This window comes from Cottoperca gobio, chromosome 16, assembly GCF_900634415.1.
Source record: "Cottoperca gobio chromosome 16, fCotGob3.1, whole genome shotgun sequence".
Lineage (NCBI taxonomy): Eukaryota > Metazoa > Chordata > Actinopteri > Perciformes > Bovichtidae > Cottoperca > Cottoperca gobio.
This window is the reverse complement of record NC_041370.1, coordinates 12,582,903-12,610,137: the sequence shown is the minus strand read 5'-3', so window position 1 is coordinate 12,610,137 and position 27,235 is coordinate 12,582,903. Positions and strand designations below refer to the sequence as shown.

The following is a 27,235-nucleotide window of genomic DNA, read 5'->3' as shown; positions in this document are numbered from 1 at the left end:
CGGGAAGCACAATGTTTCAAAGGTTAAAGAAGCCAGTGAGATGTGTGCGATGGCCGTCAGCGCTGTTCTATTCTCTTGCTCAAATCATACAAATTAAAGCTTTGTAAGATTTTGATTAAATTAATCTTTTTAAACAAACAAAACAAATGGAAGAGACAGACAGACAGACAGACAGACAGACACACACACACAACCAACAAGCATCACATGCTTACAGTATTCAAGTGTTGAGTATTGAGTATATTGTTATTTTAGTAAATACTTTAAACGGGAATTGATTCTATTGCAACTCCTTAAATAAATAAGAGGCACTATTATCTCTTCCTGCTGAAATTACATTCTGATGGAGGCTGACAGGTACCAGTGATATTCTCAGGATATTCCCATGTGGTGCAACTAAAGTACGTCTTCTCTCACAAAGAGAATCGCTGTTTTTCTCTGTTCCTATGGTAGCTAGAAAAATTCCACCCAGTTGACCACACCTGCAGGTCAAACTGGATGAGTAAGTAGGTTATAGGAAAGACAGAGATAGAATATTAGATAAGGCCTTCCAGAAAAAATACCTGGCAAGGATCGGTCAATAGCAGTCACAAGATAAAAAAAAAAAAAACTAAAAAGAAAGTTGTTAACCACATACCTGTGAGTCACTGTGCTTCAGGCTACAAGCAATCATCACCAGTATAGGGCTGGGCCTTTTCCCCCCACTGAACCCTCGGTAAGATTATGTTGAATGGAGAAAAACATTGTGAGAAAGTACAGCAGGTCACACTGTTCTTAAACCGAAGTTTTCTTTCCTTTAATAAAACAACATTTGATAAATTACATGTTTTAATTGCAACTGTCACAAAAATACATTTTGATAAAATGGATTTGTAAAAAGGATTTACTAAAAATCACATCAAAACAACAGTGAAAGAAACATGCTCGGTACAGCTGTAAGTACGACTATTAGCTTCTATGGCACAGTGAAGTTAATGGAAACTACTGCTGCACCGAGCGATGTTACAGGCATACATAAAGAAAAAAAGAAACGGGCCCAGATCATATTTTTCACTTGAAATGATCCAAAATGACACCATGTAAACTGAAAATCTACAAAAAGTGGCAAGCAACGTGTGACCAGTATGTACTCATCATAACACTGAGTACATTGCAAATTAAAATGTTAAATTCACTAACTGTCTCTCCTCTGATTCTTTTTTTCTCTTGTGATCAGTTTTGCATTTAGACATCAATTCAACAATCATCATTTTTAACAGTATATATTATTGTGACAAAAGAACATGATGCAGAGTCAAAGACAAAAATAAACATCTTTACAAAATAAATCTTTACACTCGTTGCAAAAAAGTGCTTTATGAGCGCCCAATTGTCTCATATTTAATTTTTTTTTTTTTAAGTACACAGCGTTAAAATATTGACATGATCTGATTTTATCTACAATTAAAATTTTAACCAGTGTTCCCACTGAGATCGCAATATGCACACATGTAATGTGGGAACGGTAATTAGGCTGCTGCGAGGCTTGGTTTCATACAGCACCAGCACTGATTGACAGTCTGCCTGGGGAAGATTTCACACAGTGCTGTCATCATGACTGAGTCTACACCAGGTAGTGACAGCCTTCAAATTAAAGAGAGGAGAGAACAGCACTGTGGGTAGTTTAAAATACTGGATCCTTTCCTAATATAAAAATGATGGTCTTGGCTGGGTATGAAAACCCCAAAACATACAGTAACAAGACAATGTCAACACTAGTCCAACTTCAACTAAAAACAGTCATGCGAGAAAGAAGCGTTTCAAGTTACATTTGATTACAAACGGTTCTGAAACTTCATTAGAATCAAGGTCGCTTGAATTTCCTCTTTGACAGAATAAATAAATGTCCTTCGTTTCTGTTATAAGGCCTGCATGCCTCAGTCCTTAGAATAAGACATCTTCATGCTCTATCATAAGCTGCACCACCAGTTTCTGCTGCCTCATGTCATTCAGGGTTGTCAAGGCATTCTGCTCTGGCGGCTGCATAAGCGTTGGACCATAGACAATGCCCAGGTTCTCAGAAGTCATTAAATTGTCCTTTTCAAACTGTGTCACTCTGTAAAACAAAACAAAAAGGAGATAACTATTCTGTAATAGTAGAATTAGGCAAAGTACAAAAACAGTAAAATGTAAAATATTTGAATCTGGCATTGCAATTATTCCCTCATTTTCAACTATCCTATGAAAAGACAAAAAACAATAATGTGTGAGTCCATCTCTCAACACTATTAGACTGTTGTACTCTTTCTGTGGCAAGAATGAGTTACGATTATTTTTTGACAGGCTAAAAAATGTCCTTAAAAAGCTGGGCACTGTGGTTTTTAGCGCCGGAGTAATTGTGAATTTACTGGGGACCATTTTCCCATTAATACATTCATATTTAGCAGATTAATACACAGGCGGTGCTCTACGGAGTATTTATGGCAGTAGTTGTACGTGGGATCCACTTAAAATTAACTACAGTGCCCATGTTCATTGTAATGAGTGTATATATCATTAAGAGCGATCCTTTTCTGGACAACAATGGAGGTCTATGGCACGGAGGGTTATGCTCGAACAGAAAATGCATCAGGCTTTGGCCATACATGCAATACTTGCTCGTAGGAATAATTCATTGTTGGTTTTGGTCTTTGCAAGGGATTTGAATTTGACTTCCATACATAAAAGAACTAAAAGCATTGCATGTCCTCATATTGATGACTTGTGTGTATGAACTGACCTCTTGAGGTGAGCCATCAGGTAACGTAGGGTCTCGTAGTGGGCTGGGGGGAGCTGCAGCAAACTCTCGTGGATGGCCTCCAGTCTGGATTCAGCAATTGGAAGTTCTACATCACATTAGTAACACGATTAGTATCAGAGCACTGCAGGGCACCAGTAACACATGGAATAGCCCAGAGTGGAGGGGCTCTTACTTGCAGCTTGAATAAATTTGGAGTACAAGTCAAACGTAATGACTGGAATGGGAAGGTCTCTTAAGTAGAGCTTCAGAGCACCAGCAATGATGTTGATGTCTGCATAGGCACTGGCGCTGATGTCAGCCTTGTCACCATCTGTTGATGAAAAATAAAAATACATCACTGACGTGTCATTTTATATATTTGGATACAATTATAAATAAAGGCTGAATGTTGTTGTGTGACCAAATTAAATGTTGTGCCGTACTGCAGCGGAAACAAGCTTCTCGTTTAAAAAGTATGAACCCATGAACTAAAACCTCAAGAGAGCGCAAAAATCTGGGGGCAAATAAATCCGTTGTCAACAAACCTCGGTCAAAGGAGAGCCTCACGTCCTCTACGTGCTCTGAGAAGCCAGACACTCGGTAGAGACCTTCAGATTTCATACCTGCAAAAGAAAATTGCGAAGCTGTCAGTTTTTTGGGGGGGGATTTTATTCAGCCTCCAATTCTGCGCCATAGGCATAAAATATTAACCTGGAGGAAATATAGTCAACTATTCTAACAAAACTATAGATGAAATTTTTAAAAAGAGCAGAATACTTGAATGTTATAAGAGTTAAGCATTTACTAATCAAACATTATATTAAGCTTTCCTTTCTCTGAAGTGATTGATTGAAGTTTTAATGTGACGATTAATTAACTCCATTCTACCTCTGAGCTCTATCTCTCGAATACACATGTCCACCACCATGGGTCGTGTCGTGTTATGAGCTTTGACGAGCGTGGTGAGGTCACAGCTGAATACTTTCTTTATCCTGCGCAGGTCCGGCTGGCAGTCGCTGGGAACCAGTTTGGAGCACTGTTTGTGTACATTCAGCCCGCAATCTAGAAGAGCAAGAGGGAGAGATTAGTCTCAGACTGATGATAACACAACCATCGCAGCGGGCTTAAGACAGCAGTTTGAAAAGGTTTCCTAGAGTCAGTGATGATAAACTACACTGTCAGACAGCACAGCCGCAGTTAAGCCGTCTCCATGTGCTGAGCCAAAGGTAGATAACAGCGAATGTGATGGCAGCATGGGTCGGGGGTTCTTGTTGTAGTTTTAGTCCCATAAATCGTGCTGGACAGCTGGAGAGAGCAGCGTGTGTGTGAGGAGTACGTCTGCTTGTGTGGTGGCACAACTTGGAATGAAGGAGCCATACTTGTCCGACTGAAATCGTTCATCTCAAAGTCGTTTTCACTGCCTGAGCGACGTTAACGCTGGTCTGATGATTGGACTCTTTGCTCTTAGTCTGTGCTCGCAGAGAGAGTGTAGCAGGAGATAAGGAAAGAAATAGACGCTAAGACAGCGAGTGAGAGACGACAAAGAATTCTCTTTGGTTTCTTATAGCACATGAGGTGTCTGATGATACCAGTGTTTGCCTCTGGCTTATCAGCATGGCAAAACAACAAACACTCCGTTTAGGGAGAAAGCCACAGAATCCACTGGTGTGCACATCGGTTTCATGACTGTGTCTGTGCAGCGAACGAATCTTGTGACCATGGAGAACTTGAAAATGGCACTGAACTCTCATACGCACTCAATCACTGAGATTTGCTGCTATAGTTGGTCAACAATTACAGAACATTTTACCTGCGTTTGACCTGCATTGTATCATCCCCTACATACAGTATCTTTATATTTATGTTGACAGAGAAACATAAATTACATTTGGATATTAATGATGTTGGCATACTGCATGACATTCTTCTCTTTGCACAGTAACCAGTTATAAGGAAATGAGAAAATAGCATGTTTTCAAACAGCTTTTCTCATCCGTGACAGGACAGAGTTTGCCATAGATCATACTCCACTCCACTAATCCAAGGCTTGCGTGACATTGCTTGTGTAATACATGACATGCAACTTTGATGTTGGGAGTGTATGGTTACCCGAGCAGCGGACACCCTGGGCGATGAGGCCCCACATGAAGTTGGCACAGTACTCGCACCAGTGCGGCCCTCGAAAGGTGTGTACCTGGAGTTAAGAGACAACATGGTCATTCAACACACAAACATCACCACACATTGCAAGTCACTGCTATGTCCAGTGTAAATGGGACATTGTGATGTACGGGACAGAGATTACTTTGTGATGCCAAGCTACAGTGGATGGGACCCCTAGCCAAATGAGCGCATTTGTATATACAAGGCAGATTAAAGGATTTACTATAATGTGTCTGGCATCTGCTACTGGGCAATCAGATACATGCAGGCAGGCACAGAGGCAAGCCTGCAAGTCAAAATAACAGATGTACACCGACTGTGCACCATAAAAGTAGAGATAAGATGGCAAATGGAAGCCACACCTGCGTGTGCACACACACACACACACACACACAAACACACACACATACACACATACACACACACACACACACACACACACACACACACACACACACACACACACCTTCCATTGGTGCTTTGAATAGGTAGCAGTAGACTGATGAGGGGAGAGGGCATATAGCAGGTGGTGAGTGGATGGTTTTTGTTCTTTTTGAAAGGGGAGTATGCTGGGGGTGATTTTATCCTGCCCGTTAACTGAAACCCAAGATACAATTGTAAGAATGTTGAGGCACCCTGAGGCAAAGTATCCCTAACTTCTCCTTTGTATATTTAAAGAACCATAACTGTATTCTGCCTTCCACAGTGTACTATGCACTTACACTCTGAAAGGGAGTGGAGGACTCTGCAATACTTTACAACTCTAGAACTGCTTTTTACAAAATCAGAGCCTAATACAAAAATGGATCTGTGAAAGCTTTAAAATCAATGCTAATCAATATGCTACGCTAATGGGTGTCAGTACAGTGTATCCATTAGTTCCTCTCACTGCATATGGGTGCCAGCTGCATGTCAAAACACACACTATGGTCTATGATGGGACAAACATCTGAGGCAGGCAAAAACACATTTGTAAACGCATCACTCTTATCGATTATTTAACGACAAACATAATAAAAAAAACAGCTAAAAATGTATTCGTTATTAAGAGGACTAAAAAGTAAGCCATTAAACTTTTCTGCTCACCTTGAAGTTGTGTATCTTCTCATAGAAACACTGCTTCTCCGGTGTATCTTTCAAGGCACCCCGTTGCACCAGAGGTGAGGAGATCTGTGGACAGGAGGCCAACAGTTTAATAGGCTTCCACAGAAGAGTTCCCTTGCTCCCCAGTTTGACTCCCAGAGCCAAAGCCAGCAGCTGCTGACGCTTCCTCTCTTGTCTTTTAGCCTTGTGGGTAATCAACTCCCCTCCTCTGTTGTCTTCAGCGTCCATGCTCGCCTGCTCGGGTTCCCACAGACTCTCCATCTCCTCTGCGGAAAGATGTGGAGGCGAGACGTTGGTCCTGTGCAGCAGACGCTGCCGGCAACAGCCCAGCGCAGACGAGGCAGCTACTCTCCACTCCTCTCTGACCCAGGAGGGCGAATGATGACAGCCAGCACGGGGTTGACTCTGCATCTGGTCTGAATCCAGCAGCAGCAGCAACAAGCAAGAAGAGCAGGGGGAATGGGATCGGTGGTGGGCGGCCTGAGGGCAGGAGTGTGCCTCACACAATGGCCCTCTTTCACACGCCCAGAAAGGAAAGAGAGAGAGAGAACAGGGTCCCTGATAGGGAGGGGCCAGGAGGTTGAGAGTGAGGGCAGTCAGGAGCTGTCAGGACCGCTACACACAGCTCAACAGCTCTGTAAGGCAGGATCAATAGTGCAGACGCCCTCTTTACAGCACAGAACACACTCCCATTAGCACGCTGCCTTCCGGACACACTCCACTTCACTTAACTGGAGATAATACTCAACTGCCAGCAGCTCAGCACTGGGTCTCCTAAAAGGGTCAGTCGACTGCTCAAAGATTCTCTGGCCTGACAGAGCCGAGGCTGTGTCCTCGTAATTCAAACAGATCTTGACCTCCAGCTATGTCAGTCGGCTGGTGGAATTCCCCACGCTGCCGTCCAGACTGGATCTTCCAGACACTCGTGACTGCAGACTACTCCCGCCACTCACAATCATTCGTCTCAGAGGACTAGCAGAGCCAGACCATCAACTGGGATTGGGAGGGATTACTGCCATAATCCTTACACAGGGAATAATCCCGCAGTGCCCAAATCCAAGTAAAATCCCACAGCAGGCTCATTTGTCGGTCTACAGCCATATAGTATTTTGACGGTGGGGGGCTTTTGCTATGTTCATGTTGAATTTGTCACTATTAGCTCTGCTTGTAAACAGCCACTAAACAGCACCAGAAGGCTTTCGGCTTTTCTAATTAATCAAGAAACGCTGAACAGCGGTACACAACACCGACGAGCAGTCCAAACTTCTTGTCAAATAACAAGATCTGCAAGAAAACTGCTATTTCACAGAGCAGCTAAGGCTCAACATAGAAAGACATCATAACAGAAAACAAGGTTGAACCGATTTATCAACAACAGTGAGGAGAGGTCCTAAAGGCAGTAAGCATTAGATATGTGATGATAAAAAGCTGGAGCAGAGTGGTGAAGTGGAGAGCAAGAAGACCCAAAGGGCAACTACAAAGCTGAGTTCAAATGAAAGGAATATTTGGCAGCTTTCAGAGTAAAGAAATAAATAAATAATGGCTGAGGGCCTTTTGTGTATCAGCCATTTCTTTTTGTCTCTGGGGTCTGGGGGCAACAGTTAACTGGCTGATAGCTTGAGAGTGACAGAACAGGTGAAGATATTTGTCATTGTGGCTGACATTCTTTGAAAAGACCTACACATACCATAGAATTCAGCTCAACAACGTAAGTCTGAGGGGACAGATGAGGAATAGACCCCTCCGAGATATTTTAGCCTTGCAAAGGTTGGAGGGAGGGAGGACGAGGGCTGCGCTCTTTGTCTGCAGGCAGATGGCTTCTTGTCTCTTAAAGAAGAGCTTGGAAGAAAAGGACACAAAAGGTGGTCACACAACAAGCTCGGCTTTCTTTTCAGTGGCTTGGCTCTTTTATTCCTGCAAGGCTTTGTGAGAGCACAGCTGAGCGGACTCTGTTGTGACAGAGTACTTGGAATCATGGGAAGAAGGCACAGTGGGCACTGACACAGTGAGACAACAGGATACAACTACCCACATCCCAAACAAAACAGCCTAACAACATCTCTGACAAAAAGAAAAATAGACATACTGTGAAGGGTACAGCAGTCAAAGATATCAGCCATTATTCAAAAATGGAATAAATTGCCACTTTTGTCTTCTATAGGAACACTGGAAATATATCTATTTTACTGTGTGTGTGTGTGTGTGTGTGTGTGTGTGTGTGTGTGTGTGTGTGTGTGTGTGTGTGTGTGTGTGTGTGTGTGTGTAAAAATAAATAACCACTTCTAAAAGTGTGGAAAGGTTACAATACGGTGTAAGGAGCATTTTTACATTTTACAAGTATAACACGTAAATGGCTTATTTTGCATTGCAAGCGTGAAACTCTTGGGAGAGAACAGGTTATTATCCACAAACAAACAAACAAGCGACATGGAATTTCTTTTGAAGTCTTTTCAGGGCACAGAGCACACCAGCCTTGCGAGACAGCCCCACTGAGATTAAGCGAGTATGGCGAGTATCAGGAGGAATACAGGCAAAGTTTCTGGCCACTGAGGAAATTCCTGCACATGCAAAAAGAAGTAAATTCAGGAGAAGGTTGAGGGTGTACTTGACTAAAGAGTCAAGTACACCCCCCCCCCGCACCAACCACCATCTTCTGGGAGTATTTTAATTACACAAGAATTTGCAGTTACGGCAATATGGCGGCATCAACCTGACACTGAGTAAATACACGTGAATGTTGACTATACAGTGAAGCTACTGTGGCCGTAATGCCTCAGGGCGTGGCTGTGTAATTGGTAAACATGAAGTTCAAAAAGCAACCACAGATTCGAACCGTCAGGCCGAGTCTCTGCTTCTTGGACACGTAATATTGGAGCGGACAGAAAATGTTTTTCTCCCTTGACTGGCAGGTGGTTTTCAAACGGCGTCTGACAAAGCCTGCCATCATCACAGCTGTCACTGACTCATATCCTCATGTATAAAACTTGGCAGGAGGAAAATGAAGTCCGTTTTACAGAAAGCGCCAACATAACTGACAATGTGACATTTACACAGAGACGTGCTCCAAATCGACTTGCCAAGTGGAGGTTAATTGGAGGCTGTAGTCCACAACATTTAAAACATTATAGCTGCAACTCAAACAGAGTGCAACAGAGCTGGACACTGTTCAATAAAGCGCTGTGTTATTCAAGCTTGACTTAGAGCCTTTGTGAGGGCAGACCTCTGCTCTAAGGGCTTCCTAGAGGTTGGTTGTGGCATGTGTTGCTCTAAGCCCATTTAAAACCACTATAAATCAATGGACTGCCCACTGACCATAGGCAGGATTGGCTCATGTTTCAAGTTACAGAGACCAAACTGAAGACTGATGATATTAATACTGCAAGGGATGCTCCTGCTGACAGGGCTGCCATGTGTCCGTCACTGACTGACATCTACGGGCTGGCATTTGGAAGACAAAGAATCCCCAGAGCAAAAGATCTGGTCTTCAAGCCGAGAGACGCATCGCACCAAACTCCCCGATTTCATCTGGTTCTAGTTTTTAATTCCTTTTATGGGTTCTAACATTTTTCTTTTACTTTGTATGTGGTTCGTTATGTGGTAGTATTTTTTATTGCTGTGTTTTTATGTAATGTGTTACGTTCTTTGCTTGCTATGCGAAGCACTTTGTAACTTTGTTTTGATAAGTGCTATATAAATAAAGATGTTCTTATTATTACTACTACTATTAAGGATACAGTTCATCAAATCTCTGAAGAAGGAAATATGTGTGCCCGTTAATAAAAAGAGCTGGGTGTGAATCTTAGTGCCATCATCAGGGTCAGGAGGAAACAAGTTAAGATTGCCACCTAGTGGAAGGATAGTTAGGATTGTTCTCCAGCGAGAAAACACATATTCCTCATTCCTCGTTCCTCATTGATAAATCATTCACAGACTTTAATCCGACAACAGCTCACGAGTACCAGTGAATACAATGTCCAATTTGTCTCACCCAAGATCAGTGTTTCTGATATGCATGGCAGGCAGAGCAAAGTCCCAGTCCCCTTGGTCATCATTACCTTTCAGAGGAAGCAACCGAGCATGGCAGCAGTGAACACACCCAGGGGCTACAGGGAGAGTGTACGTCTCACTCGCAGGACAAAGTGTCCTCTCTCAGTGGCACTCTTATGCTACTTGAAACGTACTGGAAATGTTCAGCAGCGGGGAAATCTAAATCATGGTAATATACACGGGGACGAGGGAAATGTATCAGATCATTTACACGTTTATTTTATTCTAATTGAGATGTATTGCTTTAAAACAAATTATTATGGCTATTAGGAGTGGAGGTAAGCAAGTCTTTGGATATTTAAATTAAGATTTTCAGGTCTTTTGATGAGAAAGTGAAAATAGTTTGAGGCTGGCTCTTTAACATTCTTGAAATATTGGATCACAAACTTCAGATGTGTTATTCAATCAAATATTTGTTTTATAGTGTATATGGAGCACTTGATACTATACTGAATGAAATAATGAGTAAGCATTCTTGTGGAAGGGTTCTTATGCCAAGCATGATGGAGATAGAGCTGCAGAGAACTAATGTTTCTATGAATCGATCGATTATTTTTCTTTTGTTCATTGATTCACTCGTCTCTAAAATGTCAAATAATTGTATAAAGAGGCGCATCACAAGGTTACCAGAGGCCAAGGTTGCATCTTCAAAGGTTGCTTTGTCCAATCCAAACTCAAAGATATAAAATTTAAAGCAATAGTTTGACATTTTGGAAAATACACTGACTCCCTTTGATGCCGAGTTAAACGATCAAATCGATCCTTCTCATGGAGCTTGACTGACATCCTCAGGGTAACAATAAAAGTCAAGGAAGTTACTGATCCAGGCCAAGAAATAGTCCGGCACTTAACCCACTATTACCAATACTATACACCAATACGCTGTTTTTACACCGCTTTTTGTGCAGATTAACAAATGAAATATAACATGTTAATTAGTGATCCCTAGAGGTGCTGCTGTGTGTATTGTGTTACCTTTGGACAGAGACAGGCTAGCTGTTTCCACTCAACGCTAAGTTAAGCTAACCGGCAAATATGAGAATTGATCTCGTCATCAAACTTTCAGCAAGAAAACGAATGTCGAACTAATCATTCAAAATGATATAAAATAAATCTGAGAAGCATTTCAGGTTGATTAATCATTACGGAGTTATGTATTTATCAACATTGTTGACATTTATCCGTCGACGTGTTTAGCGATTCATTAACATTTCCTTTCTGCTTTAGATCGAGAGCAGCTACACAACAGCATCTGTGAAGCAGTGCCTTGCTCAAGGACACTTTGACAAGGTAGATGTTTGAATGCTGTACCTTTCAAAGCAGCTCCTCTACTCTACACCACCCACAGTGGACACACACACACACACACACACACACACACACACACACACAAGTACAGCTAGTTATAAAACTCACCCTTTCATCTCTCTGGAAGGTGACCCTGCGTGGTTCTGTGCGTACACGGCTCAGCCTGTGCACCATCTTGTCCTTGATCAACGAGGTGTAACCGAGATGCTCGTAGATGGGGTTAGTGGTCATTTTGGCGATGTACTCCGCCGCCTTGGTCTCGATGTAGAGAGTGATGAGGGCGTCCGTCACAAGGTCGTGGACCGACTCAAACCTCTTCTCCCCGACAAAGTGCTTCCCGTCATAGAACAATCTGTAGTTGAGGGTCTGGTGCCCAAACCTGGATTGAGATACACAAAGAAAGAGGGAGCAGAGGTGGAATCGGTTGAATTGATGAATAAAAGTGAACGAGGTGGAGACCGAGCGAGGTCTGGGCTGCTGATAGGGCCGACCTTTCAGGCGATTCAGTGCTGAATACTGATGGTGTTGGTTACCTTAGAGCCAAGGTGTGTGTCCCTGGCTGTCTTTGGCTCTCCCTGATGAGGTAAGCACCCTCTGCTCCCGCCAGAAGCTCATCTGCATATTCTCGAGAGATCATGCCATAAAACCTGTACAAAAAAGAAAAAGAAAATACAGTACGTATAAATCTTCCTCCAATGTCATTTTATCCTCAAATACATTTGAGATTTACATTTTTGGAGTGTTATGCTTTTACCAAAGCAAAGAGACACACAGACACAAAATCCACATCCACCCACCTAAACCCAAAAATAAACACATCTGATGCAAGGCAGTAATGATAAATAAAACCATTCTCTGCACAGTAATATTTAAGAAAAAAAAAAAAGGCTATAAAAAAGGATGAGTAGTAAATCACACTCACTCTCTGCCATAGTACTTGGGTCTGCTCTCCATCTGTAAAGCAGAAGAAGACATATTGGCTGGAGCAATAGGATATGAAAGCTCAATTAAATGGCTTTGCGAATTGTTCTTACAGCCTGTGTGAAAGATAAAGTATTCCACACCACAGGGCAGATTATCTCCATCTGTGCCCCCATGTCTATTCGCAGCTACCAAACCATAAAGCCAAATCACAGAGTGTGGAGATGAATTAGAGGCAGTGCATGAAAGCAGCTGGTGATAGATGGCCAGCTGCAAACAATTAATATTTAGTGTTTTACTGTGTCACGCCAGTGTGTGTAGTGTGTCGGTATTACAAATCAGAGAACACGGCTGAAAGAAATATTTATCATCTTGTACATGTCATCACCTTTTTCTTTCCATTCACCTTTACAGTGAAGAGTGTTGAATCTTTTTTAAAACTCAAGTTATGATCATAATGGGGTTTACTATATGTGGAACTTCATTTTGTGCTTTGAATATACGGGTAGGCACTAATCTCACATTGCCGGCCTACAACTTTCACTTTGCTCATCATAGCGTGGCAAGACTCAAAATAGGATGAGACATGCCTCGTTTCTGGAAGGCTGTACAATAGAAGCTTGACAGTTTGTGCAGTGAGGGCTGCAGGAACAAGTAGAGCAACTTGTCTCTTCATTCACATAGCTGGGGGAAATAACTACGCTGTACATTCAAAGTGTAGTGCTGTGTGCACTATAGTTCCTATACGCATTACGCTTAAAGAAAATACGCTTCTCGATCCCTTTGTAAGTGATGGGGACAAAATCCACACTTCTAGTGCTGTGCAAAAATATGTTTGTATGAAGCTTATATGACGCGTCAGCTGTTAGACAAGTGGATATCCAAGTCTTATCACAAAATTCCCTCTTTTAAGAGACTTGGAATTTGTGAACCAATCCTTTATATATCTATATTTTAGGTTAACAATGCACACATACAAGAGGGATTTAAATCAAATCCTTCACATTTGACCTCTACAAAGTTGGCGGGCTTAGAATGTATCTTAATACGGAGCTGTAGAGGACTGTGGCGCCACACACACACCTCCCTTTTAGCTAAACGTTGCAGATCGGTTCGGACGTTGTAATATTTTTTGGTTGAAATTGGTTGGTACTAGCGTTTGTAAGAACATCATATTTTGTTTTTCAAAAGGAAAATGTGATTGGATTTTGATATAAAAATAAGAAATTGTCTTTCATCTCAAATTAAAGAAAAGAAAAAACCAGGCAGCTGGAGGATCGTGCTTGATTTTCTAATTCTAGTATAGCACTGAGTTTAAACAGTAAGTCCTGAGGTTTGGGAGTTTCAAGAGGCAGCGAGTCTTTCCCCGCAGGTTACTGATTGAGTCTGGCTTCCAGCTGCCAGACTCAATCACTTCTCAGGGAAGGTTTTCCAGGCTCAAATCTGAGAGTGAAAACTGAATTTGCAAAATGTACTGTGGGTGTAGTCTGGTAGACACAAGGGGAAAAAACTCTTTGCTTTGAAGAAAGAAAAGAAAAAAGAGCCAGCAGGTACAGTTTGAACCTTCGTGGTTTGTCATATAACAAAAAAAGAAAGAAAAATAAATCATACTCCTGTCTGTTAATGTTACGTGTGTGGTCTGTCTTTTAATGTGTGTTTTTCATATTTTGTGAAGCATGTTGTATTATTAGGACGTTTTGTACCGGTGGTTTGTGCATTTCATTTCAACCATATAGTCATAATTCTGAAATAGTTACTAAACACATCAGTGAGTCATTGATGGTAAAATACCAAGCAACTGATGTTTCCAGCTTCTCACATGGGAGGTATTACAGGTTTTCTATGTTGACTCAAGACTCTGGCATTTGTTGTTATTTGTTCATATTTTACAACTAAATGGTTGAAAATATAAAACTAATAATTTCTGCCCTGTGCAGTCGCCTGTTGTATACACATTTACAGATATACTGACCTCGTGAGGACATGTGATCCTCTTTGGTCTCTGGGCTTCCTGCTGTAGCTGGTACACTGTAAGAGAAACACATGGATGTTAATTAAGGTCCTCTGCCCCTCTAAGTTATATACACAGCTCACTGCAAGTTGTAATTACATACATTTTGTAGATTTCTTACCAAAATAACAACCTCTGCACACATTTAAGAAGCAGGAAACTAAATGCTGCAGTGCTGCTTCCAGACGTTTCTGGACATCAAACAATATCTCCACTTAACAGCCTTTAGTCTTGTTTCTGACAGCAGCTCTGACTCAGTGCAAAGGTAACAAGGTACAGGAGCCATTAGCTTATATATGCAAAGCTAAGCAGTCAGGGGTTTATATGGCAGGAGCCATATATCTGATATCCATTTGTGTTAATTAAGACCTGTAAGTAACTTACCTAACGTGCACTTACAACCCAAATACTTACACTTCTAAATACACACATGCTGCAAATCCAAGTTTCTCTGTCTTAGATGTACTTATAAAGTATTGGGGGAACTCGAAGTAAATCAGCGAAGCAAAGTAAAAATTGAATTAGAATATTGGGATGTGTGCCAGTCGGAGTAATCACCATAAACACCTCAGCAGCCTCACAGAATAAGTACATTACAATTAGTGATCCAAAAAGGGAGAGAAGCCAAAGCGCTGCTGCTTTTCCCCAACGAGATGTCTGTCAGGATAGAAATATTACCTCAACAGAATAATCAGTAGCGGTGTGTGCTTCCTCTCTGCGCATCTAATTTTTAATTCTTCATGCGTCTAGAATTTGTGTTTCACCTTTTTCTGACAAACTGCCACATTTCCAAACCAGACCATTTAGAAATCCTGCAATATTAACAGTCTTTACGGTTTTATACTTTAACATACTCACTCCTAAATGAACGTTTGGCAGTCTATAACCTTGTGATGTGTGGATGAGGGCTGAAGACTACGACAGTGTCTTCTTTTCTAACAACAGGTACTGCAGCAAAGACAAGGCAGGGGAAGGAAGACTCCTGACTGAGAGTGTTCATGTTTTGTCAGGCTGACTTAAGCCAACCAGCATGATCTGGACATCATCCATTCCTGCGACACAGTGAGCTCTAAAAATACCTCAGAGGAGATGGAAGAGACATTTCATTACAGAAAAAATGTATATAAAGAAGCTTTAAATTGTTATTGGTTTAAATGTAAAATCACTGTAAGAACAGACATCTTCCAGCTGAAATGATTTGTGCACTGCTTTAACAAAAGGGACCAGATATTGTGAGGAGTCTATCCATCTCCTCCCACATGGCAAAAACATTGTATAATGAGGTGGGTGTTCTGAGGACCCGTTTTTAGCTGAGCTTCTTTGCAGGTAGAAAATCTTTTACCCGGGTGATGGTAACCTATTTTACTCAGCAAGCCGCTGCTTTGCATTTGTGTACGTGTTGTGTGGGCGTGTGTGTGTGTGTGTGTGTGTGTGTGTGTGTGTGTGTGTGTGTGTGTGTGTGTGTGTGTGTGTGTAGTCTTTTGGAACCTGCAGCATATCTAATTGTACTATGTACAACAAAACCCAATTCCTCCTAGTACAGAAAAAGGTCTTTGTTATTTATAGATCAAAAATAAATGTGCTGTTATTTAAAAGAAACACACTTAAAGGCCAAAGTCAGGTCAAGTCAATTAAAAATATTGCTAACCAGCATATAAAATGAATGAATTACTCACAGTAGGACTTCCATATGGGCGGTTGGTAATCCTCAGGGTCTGTAAAACAAAAAATAAAACAAGGATTCTGTTATTATCTGGTGTTAAGGGTTAATACTGTGCCCGGTTTTCTCTCATTAAAATCTCTATTACTATCCCTTTCCCAGTGGACTGACTGAGCCCTTCTCCATGATTATGTCACTGTTGTTTATCTCTCTGTTATAATCATGCATATGGATTCACACAGTGCAGCTGCCTCTTGAGATGCACCAGTGAATACACTTCTAATCAGTGCGTCTGCTTCAAGGACAATCAATGCAGAAGTCCGCGTGTTTCGCTAAACATCGTGTCGGCACACACCTGATCTATATCACCCGCTGGCAGGGTCCCGAAAACACACCAATCAAAACTAATGTAAGTAAATACAATTTAGGTTTTACAATTCATGGTAAGACTTTCTTCTGGGAACACGGCGGTTGATTTATGATCATGTGAACACATTCCTGAAATATATGACGGTGGTGTTATAATAGCTGGAAAGGAGTTAGAGGTGATGAAGTAAATGCCCTGTAGCAACTTATAATTTACTGTAGTACCCACTGGGTCAAGTAATGACTTGTAATAAAACGTGTCACTGAATGAGTCAAAAGTATGGCAAACTTTGCTACACTGCCAGTAATGTACTGAATGCCTGGCCTTTATTAAGGACATAAATGGCGCAGTGCATTTTTATTCATAATATATGAATGATGTTGAAAACTTTTTAACCACATCTACACCACAGAAACTTCCTATGATAAGAAAGACCAATAGATTTGGTTAAAAGCTACAGAAAATGAATTGAAATGTGTCTTTTATTGATCAAGCTGCTGTTTCCAAGGTCAAATATGAACCTTCAAACTACATATAATGTTTTGAATGTATTATGTGAAAAGGGAGCAAGTGTGCGCACATCCTTGCAAAGATACTCAGGTTCAAGACAAAGAAAGACTTAACTGCAGGACACAAAGGTCTGCACACTGTTGAGCTCCAAATAAATAGTTTCTTTTTCTCTTATCAAGGCAACGTTTCGATCTACAAGATCCTCCTCAGGGGTCTGAATTATGTTACAAAGCTATAATTACGCATCGCAAAAGTTTCGTCGACTCATCAGTTAAAACATACTACACCAAACAGAAAGTAATCCTTTGTGATTTGATGTTATTCAGTATTTAGCCATTTTTTATCATGTTTTTGAACCATTTGCAGAAACATTTTATTGCAAGTCTAAATGTTACTGCATGTCCTACATGTTCACACAGTGAGACAATCATACAGCGTTAAACATAGTGGTCTATCACATGGACTCAATGTCAAATGCACAAAATAGCTGGAAATAAATGATTCATCTGCTCCTCAGATGCTTAGTGTAATACCTCTCATTAAACTCCCAGCGCCACTGCTGAACGACTCATTTGACTGTGTGAATAATGAATCATGTTGGTCCAGAAGATACATGTTGCTCATCTAAAAACATTCCTTTGCAGTCATCAGCAGATCGGCGCCACACCTCTCTGGCCAGAGGGAAAGACATGAAACACACCTGAGTGTGAGAGAACCAGTGAGCACTTGTTGGATGTGGGCACTGACGTACGGGCAGCCAAATTGTGAAACGTACTCATATAAAATGGCATCGATGCTTAAACCGTATCACTAGTTCGCTTAAAGTCTGTATATTCTTCGTGCTATATTTATCCGTTTAACTGACAGCACCTTAAGAGCAGCAATCAGAATATTTCAGCAAGAGATCCACTGGATGCTGTTTGCAACATTACCAAACATACCAAAAAGCTCATCATTGCTTCTCATCATAATAGCTCTGTTACTTTGGAAAGAGCTGAATTAATTACACGGGAAAGACAAGATAGGTGCATATAATCAAAAGGATGAATAATTATGTAAATGATGAAAAAGCAGCTCGACATAGAAGTGGATATTTTGAGAGTAAACGTTGTTGCTAAAGCCCTCCACAGAACGTCTGCCTTCAAATACAAATAGATAGGCTTCAAACTCAGTTTGCTGATGTGTGGCCAAGCTGCCTCGGAAAATGTATTGTCCCGACGCTGAAGCTTTGTCACTGTGTATTGCACTGGCAACAGTCTGAAAGATTTATTCCACTGCGGCTTGTTTAAAGAATGTGATTTCCTCTGGTTGGCTGCCAAATACTAGCTTTTCAATCTGATTCTTTTTAATGACGAATGGCATTTTAGTCTGGAATCTGGTTTAGAAAAGGGAGCTCTTAAAAGGGTTGATTCGCATGCAAACACCGGCATACACTTGCACAAACACACACATGCAAATACATGAGGCTACACTGAACATACCCACTCTCAATCAAGCACACACACACACACACACACACACACACACACACACACATATACGCACACGCAAACAGACGCACACAGAAAAAGAACATCAATAAGAATTTCTAAGTAGCTCAGAGTTTGTGCAGAGTCTGATGATCAGTGAGAATTTAAAATTCTGGAGCAGCCAAAGGGTCCCCCCTCCCACACACACACACACACACACACACACACACACACACACACACACACACACACACACACACACACATACACACACACATACACACAAAAAAACAGCTATTAATTGTGTTGCCCTCCATTGCTCAACAGTCAGAGGCATTCAATAAAATAATTACCGGCGGGTGTTTGCTTTGGTGACAAAGAGAATATGTGATGAATGGAGATCAAGCTCACCTAAGACGTTTATCCCCTGAGATAACATCTGAAGTCTGTGCACATGCAGACAAAAAAAATAATAATAATCTGATTCAGCACATAAAACAATGACTTGTGTCGGGATATAACGAGTACACGGCGGACAACAGGTTTCAAGCCTTTTTTGCCGAGTGAAGTCATTTCATTTATCCGGGTAGAATGATGTAGAGTTCAAATAAAACTCCCCGTTAGACTATTTAAGGGGATGCAAATGTATATTTTTTTTTACTTAAAATGCTGCAGCTCTACAGTAAAATACCCATAAAAAAACAACACATCAGCAGAATGAAAGAGTGTAACAACTGTATTTTGTTACATGGCAATGTAATTTTGTATAATTATAATTATTATAATAATAATAATAATAATAATGGTAATATGGAGTTGATCATGTTTCACTTGCCGTTTCCCAGAAACACAAAATAAAGATATTGAGTGGTTGCTTATTTTAACAATACATTAAATTACTGTTGAGTCTGCATATTTTGTCAGGCATGCAGAAGTGCTTGCTTTCTTTACAGCCCACAGTATCCGCACAGGATCGTCTTCAAGATTTGGACTTGAGAACCTGAAATGTTTGGCGCACATCATTATTGCATTCAACCATCTCAGCCCTCTCGCTCTCTGGGTTTACCTTCATCTCCGTCATACAGAGTCTTTCCCCAGTCCATTGTTTTGTGCAATTATTCACATTGAAATAGGTAATTGTGCAAATGATTCATAGTGTGTATTCTTTTGCACAGAGCATGCATTTTCTTTTTTAAATAAAACAAAGTTGATGCCATGCTATGCCATGTCTAACCCTAATGTACCTGTACTGTCCTTTACCTGTGCAAATTGCAATAAATAAATCTTTTTTGAGTATGAGATCAGGGATTTCTCTTTCTAAACTATCTGTATTGTGCCGTAGAGAAAGGAGCTTTTTAAAAAAAAATATATTGGACATGATTAATGTTGACTTTTTCTTTGAACACTACCGACAGAAATCTTATTACTATGTGCCTTTCAGATGGTTTCTGTCATTCAACACTTAAAATCTTCTGCCAGTATGTCAGATCAAAACAGGGAAATGTATGATGGACTTCAGTTCAGTGACATCTTTCCTCTCTATGGTGGTTACTAATTCATACTAGATGTGACTTCAAGGACCATCTGCAAACACATGAAATACAAGATGCACAGCTGTCACTGCATCATATCTTCTATGCTGTCTAATTGCAAGATACTGGCAACACATCTATCCTAGCAGCTAAAAAGAAAAAGGTTGAAAACGAATCACAGATGTCTTAAAACCAGACTGTTTTCACTATCAGCTAAGTACACACACACTCCTTCACTGAGCAATGATGATGATGACTAAGTTGGTATTGCTACGCTGCACCTCAGCATTTTTACTTTGTTAGTTTAATTGTATTTTTCTCTGCTCTGCTAGAAATGAACGAGCTGCTCAGAAAAAGTGGCTTTCTCAAACTACCTGGATGATTTATGTGACGCTACAAAGACTCATGTCTGGAATATTATTAATACCAACGTGTTGTTTTCCCATTTTCAATAGCCATGCCAAGAACTTTGAAGATCTACCATTTTATTTCAAATAACATGACGTTTTTCTAATTTCCATTGGAAATTCATATTAATTTATTGCTCTCTAAAGGCACTGCAACTGCAAATGTGATTAAGCTTTGCTAGGGAAATACAAGAAGTAAGATTTGCATTGGCCATTGGATAGACTTGAAACAAATAGAGGGAATTTCAAATAACCTATTTACCCTTTGATTAAGAGAGAAAAATTAATGAGATAAACATTTATATTTTAAACCTGAAGCCATTTCTATCCAGTATTTTCACATACAGAAACAACATATTCTGGAGCACTCAGTGCAGATAAATACAGACCCTCACTAAAGACACACACACACACACACACACACACACACACACACACTATGGTGTCAGTGTGATGCAGCAGAGTTGCAGCAGGGAGACCATCTGCGTATTACACTGGTCCAAAACAGGCATTTCAACACTGCCTCAGTGCTGACCAGATAATATGTGACAGGTATGAGGGTGCCTCTCGGGTTTGTTTCTTCCATCAACAAGAATTGTAGGCGAGTTTAGATGAGGTAAATGTGTAATTTAGTAATCTGATTCTGACATGGCCCTTTGTTGTAATAAATACAGGATTGACTACTGGGATTTGTTGAACCACAAATGAAATACTTGGGGGATGAACATCACCCTCGCTGACGCTGTAAAACACGCAGATCTTCTCTGTCGGTCAGCATACGCCACACAAATCCAGTCTGATGTGATTTACACTGGTAAGGACAAGAAAGAGACGTGGTGGAAAGATTTCGAGGTGAACTGCAGCCTTTGCCAGAAACATGTGCAGGATCGTGTCGAGCAGACAGCCTCACTGTAATACATGGCTGTAATTCTGCCTCCCTGACCAATGTTGTCATTTAAGGCCAGGAGCTGAAGGCATACTCTCATGCTTCATCCTTCAATTTATTTTCAAAGCTTTATTTCCTGGAGCCGTCTGGTAAATGGTGTGTTGCTGGTACAGTACATGCTTCAATGCCCTCCCGTGCCAAGAATGGGTAGGAATCTCCTGATCTAGACAAATTGCCAAAAATATATTTTCCAGGGAAAGGAAGAGATTGCAACATATGTGCAGCAAAACTGTTGCAATCCTTTCATCTTATTATGACTCAGAAATGTAGGGTACATCAACTATTATTCCCCTACCTATTCAGGCTGGTGTTATAGACTGTATGTATGTATGTATGTATGTATGTATGTATGTATGTATGTATGTATGTATGTATGTATGTATGTATGTGTGTGTGTGTGTGTGTGTGTGTGTGTGTGTGTGTGTGTGTGTATGTATGTATGTATGTATGTGTGTGTGTGTGTGTGTGTGTGTGTGTGTATGTATGTATGTATGTATGTATGTATGTATGTATGTATGTATGTGTGTATGTATGTGTGTATGTGTGTATGTATGTATGTATGTATGTATGTATGTATGTATGTGTGTGTGTGTGTGTGTGTGTGTATGTATGTATGTGTGTGTGTGTGTGTGTGTGTGTATGTATGTGTGTGTGTATGTATGTATGTATGTATGTATGTATGTATGTATGTATGTATGTATGTATGTATGTATGTATGTATGTGTGTATGTATGTGTGTATGTGTGTATGTATGTATGTATGTATGTATGCATGCATGCATGTATTACAAGGTGGTTTGTGTACATACCATCGTTCCTTCATTTCAGTAATTTGCAGGAAATACAGAAATAAAAATCACTGTCTGCTCCCATAATATAATTACCGTTGCTAATAACATAAATCAATACTTGGCACAAAAAGGCTGCCATCAGTGACACAAGTTGAATAAACTATATTTTTTCACTCTGCCCCAAACAAGATTGCTAGATAGACTTATAATAACAAGCCGCTGTAATAACTACACCAAGAGCACTTTTTTTGCTGCCAGAACAGACGACCCTAATATGGAGCAGAAATTTAGCTGAGATTCATTTTTTTGTCGTATGCCTCATAGACAAGATTATTCAAATGTTGTGTCTGACTGCCAAAGAGCTCCGCATGAAAATAATACCCTTGTGAGAACCACTCTATCCCTGGCAGCAGCGCAGCTTGTAACCTCTGATAATTATATTGAGAGCCCAAAAGTAATGACAACCCTCCAATGCCACAGAGAGAAAAGACTTTCCTCTTAAAGCAGCAGTGGTCAAACAGTAAATCCACCGCTTTCTGAAATGCACACATGAGATAATGCTCTGTGAAGCATGTGGTTACCACAGGCTATATCAGCTTGGAAACAACCGTCTGTCCCTCCCATTGGGCAGCACCTAGGGAAATGTGACTCTGCTGTTTGGTGTGGTTAGGATGCAGAGAGAGGAAGAAAGTAAAACAAACATCAAGTACACTATACAATGTCCTCACCCTGTAATAAACATATAGCTTTGCTGTGCAATGTCCAATAAAAAAAAATGGTAGCTGTAAAGAAAAAAAAAGGTATCTCTACACATTTCCTAAATGTAAGATGTTAGTGGAAACTGCAAACATAAACCAAAGTGCTGATCCTGTTTTTTATAAACAGCCTCTCCCTCCGCTCGCCTCAAACACATATAGCGCCTGACATCAAACAGCGCTGTGATAGTGGAGTTTGTACTTTATACCCTGGCAAACATGAGCAATGCGCTTTACAATACATAATGGGATATACACTGAGACAAGCATGGAGCTGCCGTTTCATTCTGGGTTTGTTTAAAACAGCTTACCCACTTTCTGTCCTCATTCGGTGAAAATTCAACCCTGAAATTAAAGAATTTACAAATATGTAATAGGTGCGACTCGCTGAGCTATACCTCATTATATTCAATGGGGATTTGATTAGAGTTTTGTGCACACTGTGGCAGTATGCACTGTATTATCTCACTGGACCATAGTATATTAGGATTTTTTACAATGTCAGAAAATGTCCCAGCCTGGTGCTGCGTTTTGGAAAATGGTAGACTATACAGGCCAACGATAATCCTTACAGCCAGCCAAGTTGAAAGTCAACAAGGGAATTATGGAGATGATTGGCAAACTAATGATAACATCCAAACGTCCAACGTCATACTGCATCTTAATCCCTCTGCACAGGGAAGTTGTCCTCCTTCCACTTCGTTTCCACCACTGAACCCATACAACAGATGGTGATGGTGATGCTTTTCACTTATCGTTAATCCTAAATCACAGCAGTTACTGAAAGCTACTTTAACAATAGGCTAGCTTTGTTTAACGTTTACTAAGCAAGCTTGAGATGCTGATGGAGAAATAGGAGGATGTTACATTTCCTGATGCATTTGTTAGGGGTGGTTTTAAACAAGATTATAAAAAAAATAATTTAAGTTTGATTTAAGCCAAATAAAATAAAAAGAATACATTTTAAAAACACACAGACAAGCAACATTATAAACTCCCTACAAAAGGAATGTCATATTATTATTATTATTATTATTATTATTATTATTAGGCCTATTATGATTAGACTATCATATCTTACGTGCAAAGCCTCAGTGTGTAGTTAGAGGCTGGGTTGGGTGAACTCTTACCGGAGGACACAGATGAACCTGAGAGGCTTGAGTTACTGGATGCTGCCATCCCAGCCCGTTTCACGGCTCTGTTATTCCCGGTTAGCCAAGGTGCGCTCACAGCAGCTCGTCCCCGGCGGTGCCTCCATTTCACTCGCGTCCCAATGTGCTTCACCTTTTACGGCTCTCCCGGTGTTTATTTCATGTCTCTTCTTGCCCAGAGCCCACCATCCGTCTGTCTGAATCCGCCGATCCTTCCCCTTGGCTCGCCGCGCGCCTCGGTGTGGAGCTCGCGCTGCCGCATTCACAGAAGGTGCTGCCGCCACAGATAAAAATAGTCAAGACACGCCACAGGAATATTTGTCCAGGGGATCAATTTCTCCAGAGCACCACCGGGCAAATCTGTAGATCTAGATCGGTGCCATGCAGAATTCAGCTATCGTTTCCATGTGCCACTTTAAGGATTGTAATAAACACACTACACTGCAGCGTAGACGCGCCTTCTTAAAGTGAAAGTTTGGAACAGGGTTGCCCCCAAAACAACAGACTTCAGTTCTGTTTGCTGAATACAAAACAGACGTTACCGTTTACCTTGAAACCCACGGTTGTATGAGATTCATGCAAAGGCCCAACTGGCTGAACCACATTGTTACACCTTTGGCATAGTTTCATCAGATGTCATGTTATGTTGAAAGAGCCAGAATGAATGTCAGTGTCTATTGCGCCATCTGGTGGGTGCTGCTTCCCCCCCCCCATTTTCCCTGTGATTATTCACACAGACCATGACACAGACTAAAGAAAAAGATGGATGTATTGTAGGCCTATGCGCGACATTAACCACAGATTATTAAAAGGGGGTTTGAAGCTAGTGGTTTGCTAACGATCCTATTCATGCCTTCCTGCATCTTCCACTATATCGTGTTGTATTGAGGAACAATGTGGGTGGATTGCTGTCGTTTGTATTTTGCTAGTGACCAACAGGTTTCTAGTTTGATCCATAGACTGTTGGCTACTGTAATGTAGATATATACACAGTCTATGGTTTGATCCCTGGAGTGGCAGGCTAAATAGTGAAAGAGCAGCACTCCCTTCTGTCATTACCACTTCTGAACTTAGTCCACAAATGCACCAGTGCAGATGTTCAATGGCTAAAAGATGAGGCTGTATGTGGTAGTAGGTAGCTTCCAGATCAGACTAAGTGCAACTACAGTGTAAGTAACTATTAAAAAAGAAAGTGAGCTGCAGCAGCATGGGAGTGTGCTAGCCTGAGAAGATACCCATCAAAACATAACTATCTTTAAGCCTGACCAGCTACTTAAAGAACATTTAGTAATTGCCTGTAATACAGAATTAATAAGTGAAAACTATTATCACACAGCTTTGTAAGCAGCAGACAAGTGTGCTGTACTTCCCACCTGTTTACATGAGCTGTCACATCACAGTCCACAACTTTCTCTCTCCAGCTGTGAGTAGCTTCTTCATTACCACTCTGCACTGCATTGTAGGTCAAACATCTGTCAACACACACACTCTGCTTATTTTGGAGTTCTTCTGCCCCCTAATGGCCAAGAATTAGTAACTGCAGCTTTAAAAATCCCAGCATGTATACTAAAATCACTATTTGAGATCGTCCAGATGTTGATGGACCCCAATAGCTCTCTCTTTTTCTTTTAAGGAAAACATTCTGAAATTCATACACACAGGAATTAATATTTAAGTCTCACAGTTGCAGGGCCTGGTTGTGTATGCTGGTTTATAGTCGTTTTTCACAGAAGACTTGACATTACACAGTAAGAAAAGCAGGGATGTAAATGATAAAATGAATAATGGGCTAGATCTATTTAGCTGCTTCAGTTTCTGGTATTGTTATGCTGGTGCACCGAGTCATCTTTAATGTTATTGTGCTTTTCCTACTACAACAAGTGAAAATGTCTGCAGTGAAAAAGACATATAATACTAATAAAATAACCTATACAATAAATATTTAAGGTATTGTGTAATTTTAGTATACATGGCAACATTTTTTAAGCTGCTTTAATAATTTTTAGGCCACTGGGTGACAGTCACACAGCTCTCACATACAGTTTATCGACTACATTTAATTGGGGCTAACATGTTAGCAAAAATGTCCAACTTACACATCCAGCAGACATGGAGCAACATTATTATCCCACTAGAGTTGCATCTGGCCACCTGATGAATGCAAATCCATTATTTAGCCGTCATTTTGCTCTGGTTTGGTCTCCACCAACAAAAGATATATATTTTTCACTTATATGTTTTGTAATTAGCTAGTTGCTAACCTCGGTCCACCATCTGGTGCTGGGCAGGTAGGATACACACAGTGCAACTTGAACTGTGCATTCCAGTCATGTAGTGTCCTGTGTGCTACCTAGTTATATTAAGTGTACAAAAGGCTACAAATGCTGACTGAGCATTTTTATGGACTGCACTTTATGTTCAACAGGAAATAGCCTAATATATATAGTGTGTGTTTCTATCAAACTATGAATAGTGTGATGATTTAGTAATTTTAGCAAAAAGCTAGTTCATTCTTTTTTTTATCTATGCATATGTTTTGCAAATTGTCACCAGCGCTATACAGGGCTGACCCCTTAGTGGATTAGTCGACTGATTGATCGTTTTGGTCTTAGTCGACTAAGATTTGTTCAGTGGATTAGTCATTGTTAATGCTTTTTTCATGCTGAAAGACTTATTTTCATGAAACATGATCATATCTATGGTAAACACAAACTTTAAAGTGGTTCTTTTGTATAATTTTTAGTGGAGAAACTCAGATTTACAGATCAGTCAGTTAAATCAATGAAGTGTTAGTGAAAGACGTTTGATAAGATTTTCTTTATTTCCTACTATATACTTTGACGTCATTTGCATTGTGGGACAAGCGAGAAAAGTAAATGATTTTATTATTTAATTATACTTAAAATGTTGCCATTTTCCTTTGTAAAGATACACAGTGCAGGCTAAAATATCTTAAAAAAGGTTTTAAGTATATTATCATGCCTGATGTACAAACCGCTGAGTATGATGGGCATCAAATGGGTAATTTGTAAACCTACATACATCAGAACTATTCTTCTAAAGAATAGACTGCACACAAACACACACACACACACACACACACACACACACACACACACACACACACACACACACACACACACACATCTTAACAACACCTAGCTTAAAACAGCCTTCGCTACTACTTTTATACAAACCGTTTAAAAACAGTTTACTTACCAAGTCAGACTAACATAATTTGAAATAGGATTGTTATCAGCAGCTGTTTTAGCAGATAAAGAACTATTTAGGCGACGTGGTTAAAACGTCGGAAGTATCCTGCAAGACCGCGATAAG

The 27,235-nt window shown here is 40.5% G+C and overlaps 1 protein-coding gene across 6 annotated transcripts; it reads right to left on the bottom strand.

Moving 5' to 3' along the window:
• Window positions 1-774: 774 nt before the first annotated feature.
• chn2 (chimerin 2) lies at window positions 775-27,226 on the bottom strand. 6 transcript variants are annotated; one of them, XM_029450917.1, is made up of 16 exons: window positions 27,119-27,193; window positions 25,996-26,050; window positions 25,273-25,371; window positions 23,879-24,173; window positions 15,989-16,027; window positions 14,274-14,329; window positions 12,303-12,334; window positions 11,914-12,027; window positions 11,489-11,759; window positions 6,008-6,091; window positions 4,868-4,952; window positions 3,647-3,820; window positions 3,304-3,381; window positions 2,952-3,089; window positions 2,759-2,864; window positions 775-2,095 (listed from the first exon to the last, which is right to left on the bottom strand). In XM_029450917.1, exons 4-16 carry the CDS (start codon window positions 23,925-23,927, stop codon window positions 1,924-1,926), a joined length of 1,398 nt encoding a protein of 465 aa, XP_029306777.1. In that variant the 5' UTR covers window positions 23,928-24,173; window positions 25,273-25,371; window positions 25,996-26,050; window positions 27,119-27,193; the 3' UTR covers window positions 775-1,923. The 6 variants fall into 6 exon arrangements, with proteins under 6 accessions (XP_029306777.1, XP_029306779.1, XP_029306780.1 ...); XM_029450919.1 differs by lacking the exon at window positions 25,996-26,050 and having other exon boundaries at window positions 27,119-27,221; XM_029450920.1 differs by lacking the exons at window positions 25,273-25,371; window positions 25,996-26,050 and having other exon boundaries at window positions 27,119-27,226.
• Window positions 27,227-27,235: the final 9 nt, after the last annotated feature.

What these genes read in the sequence shown, in the direction of transcription:
- chn2 (XM_029450920.1), bottom strand. Translation starts at nt 23,927, where the DNA reads ATGGCAGCATCCAGTAACTCAAGCCTCTCAGGTTCATCTGTGTCCTCC. An exon ending in GCCCATATGGAAGTCCTACT is followed by an intron (nt 14,330 to 15,988) that starts GTGAGTAATTCA and finishes TTTCTCTTACAG; the next exon opens with TGTACCAGCTACAGCAGGAA. An exon ending in GAGGCTCTCCTTTGACCGAG is followed by an intron (nt 3,090 to 3,303) that starts GTTTGTTGACAA and finishes TTTCATCAACAG; the next exon opens with ATGGTGACAAGGCTGACATC.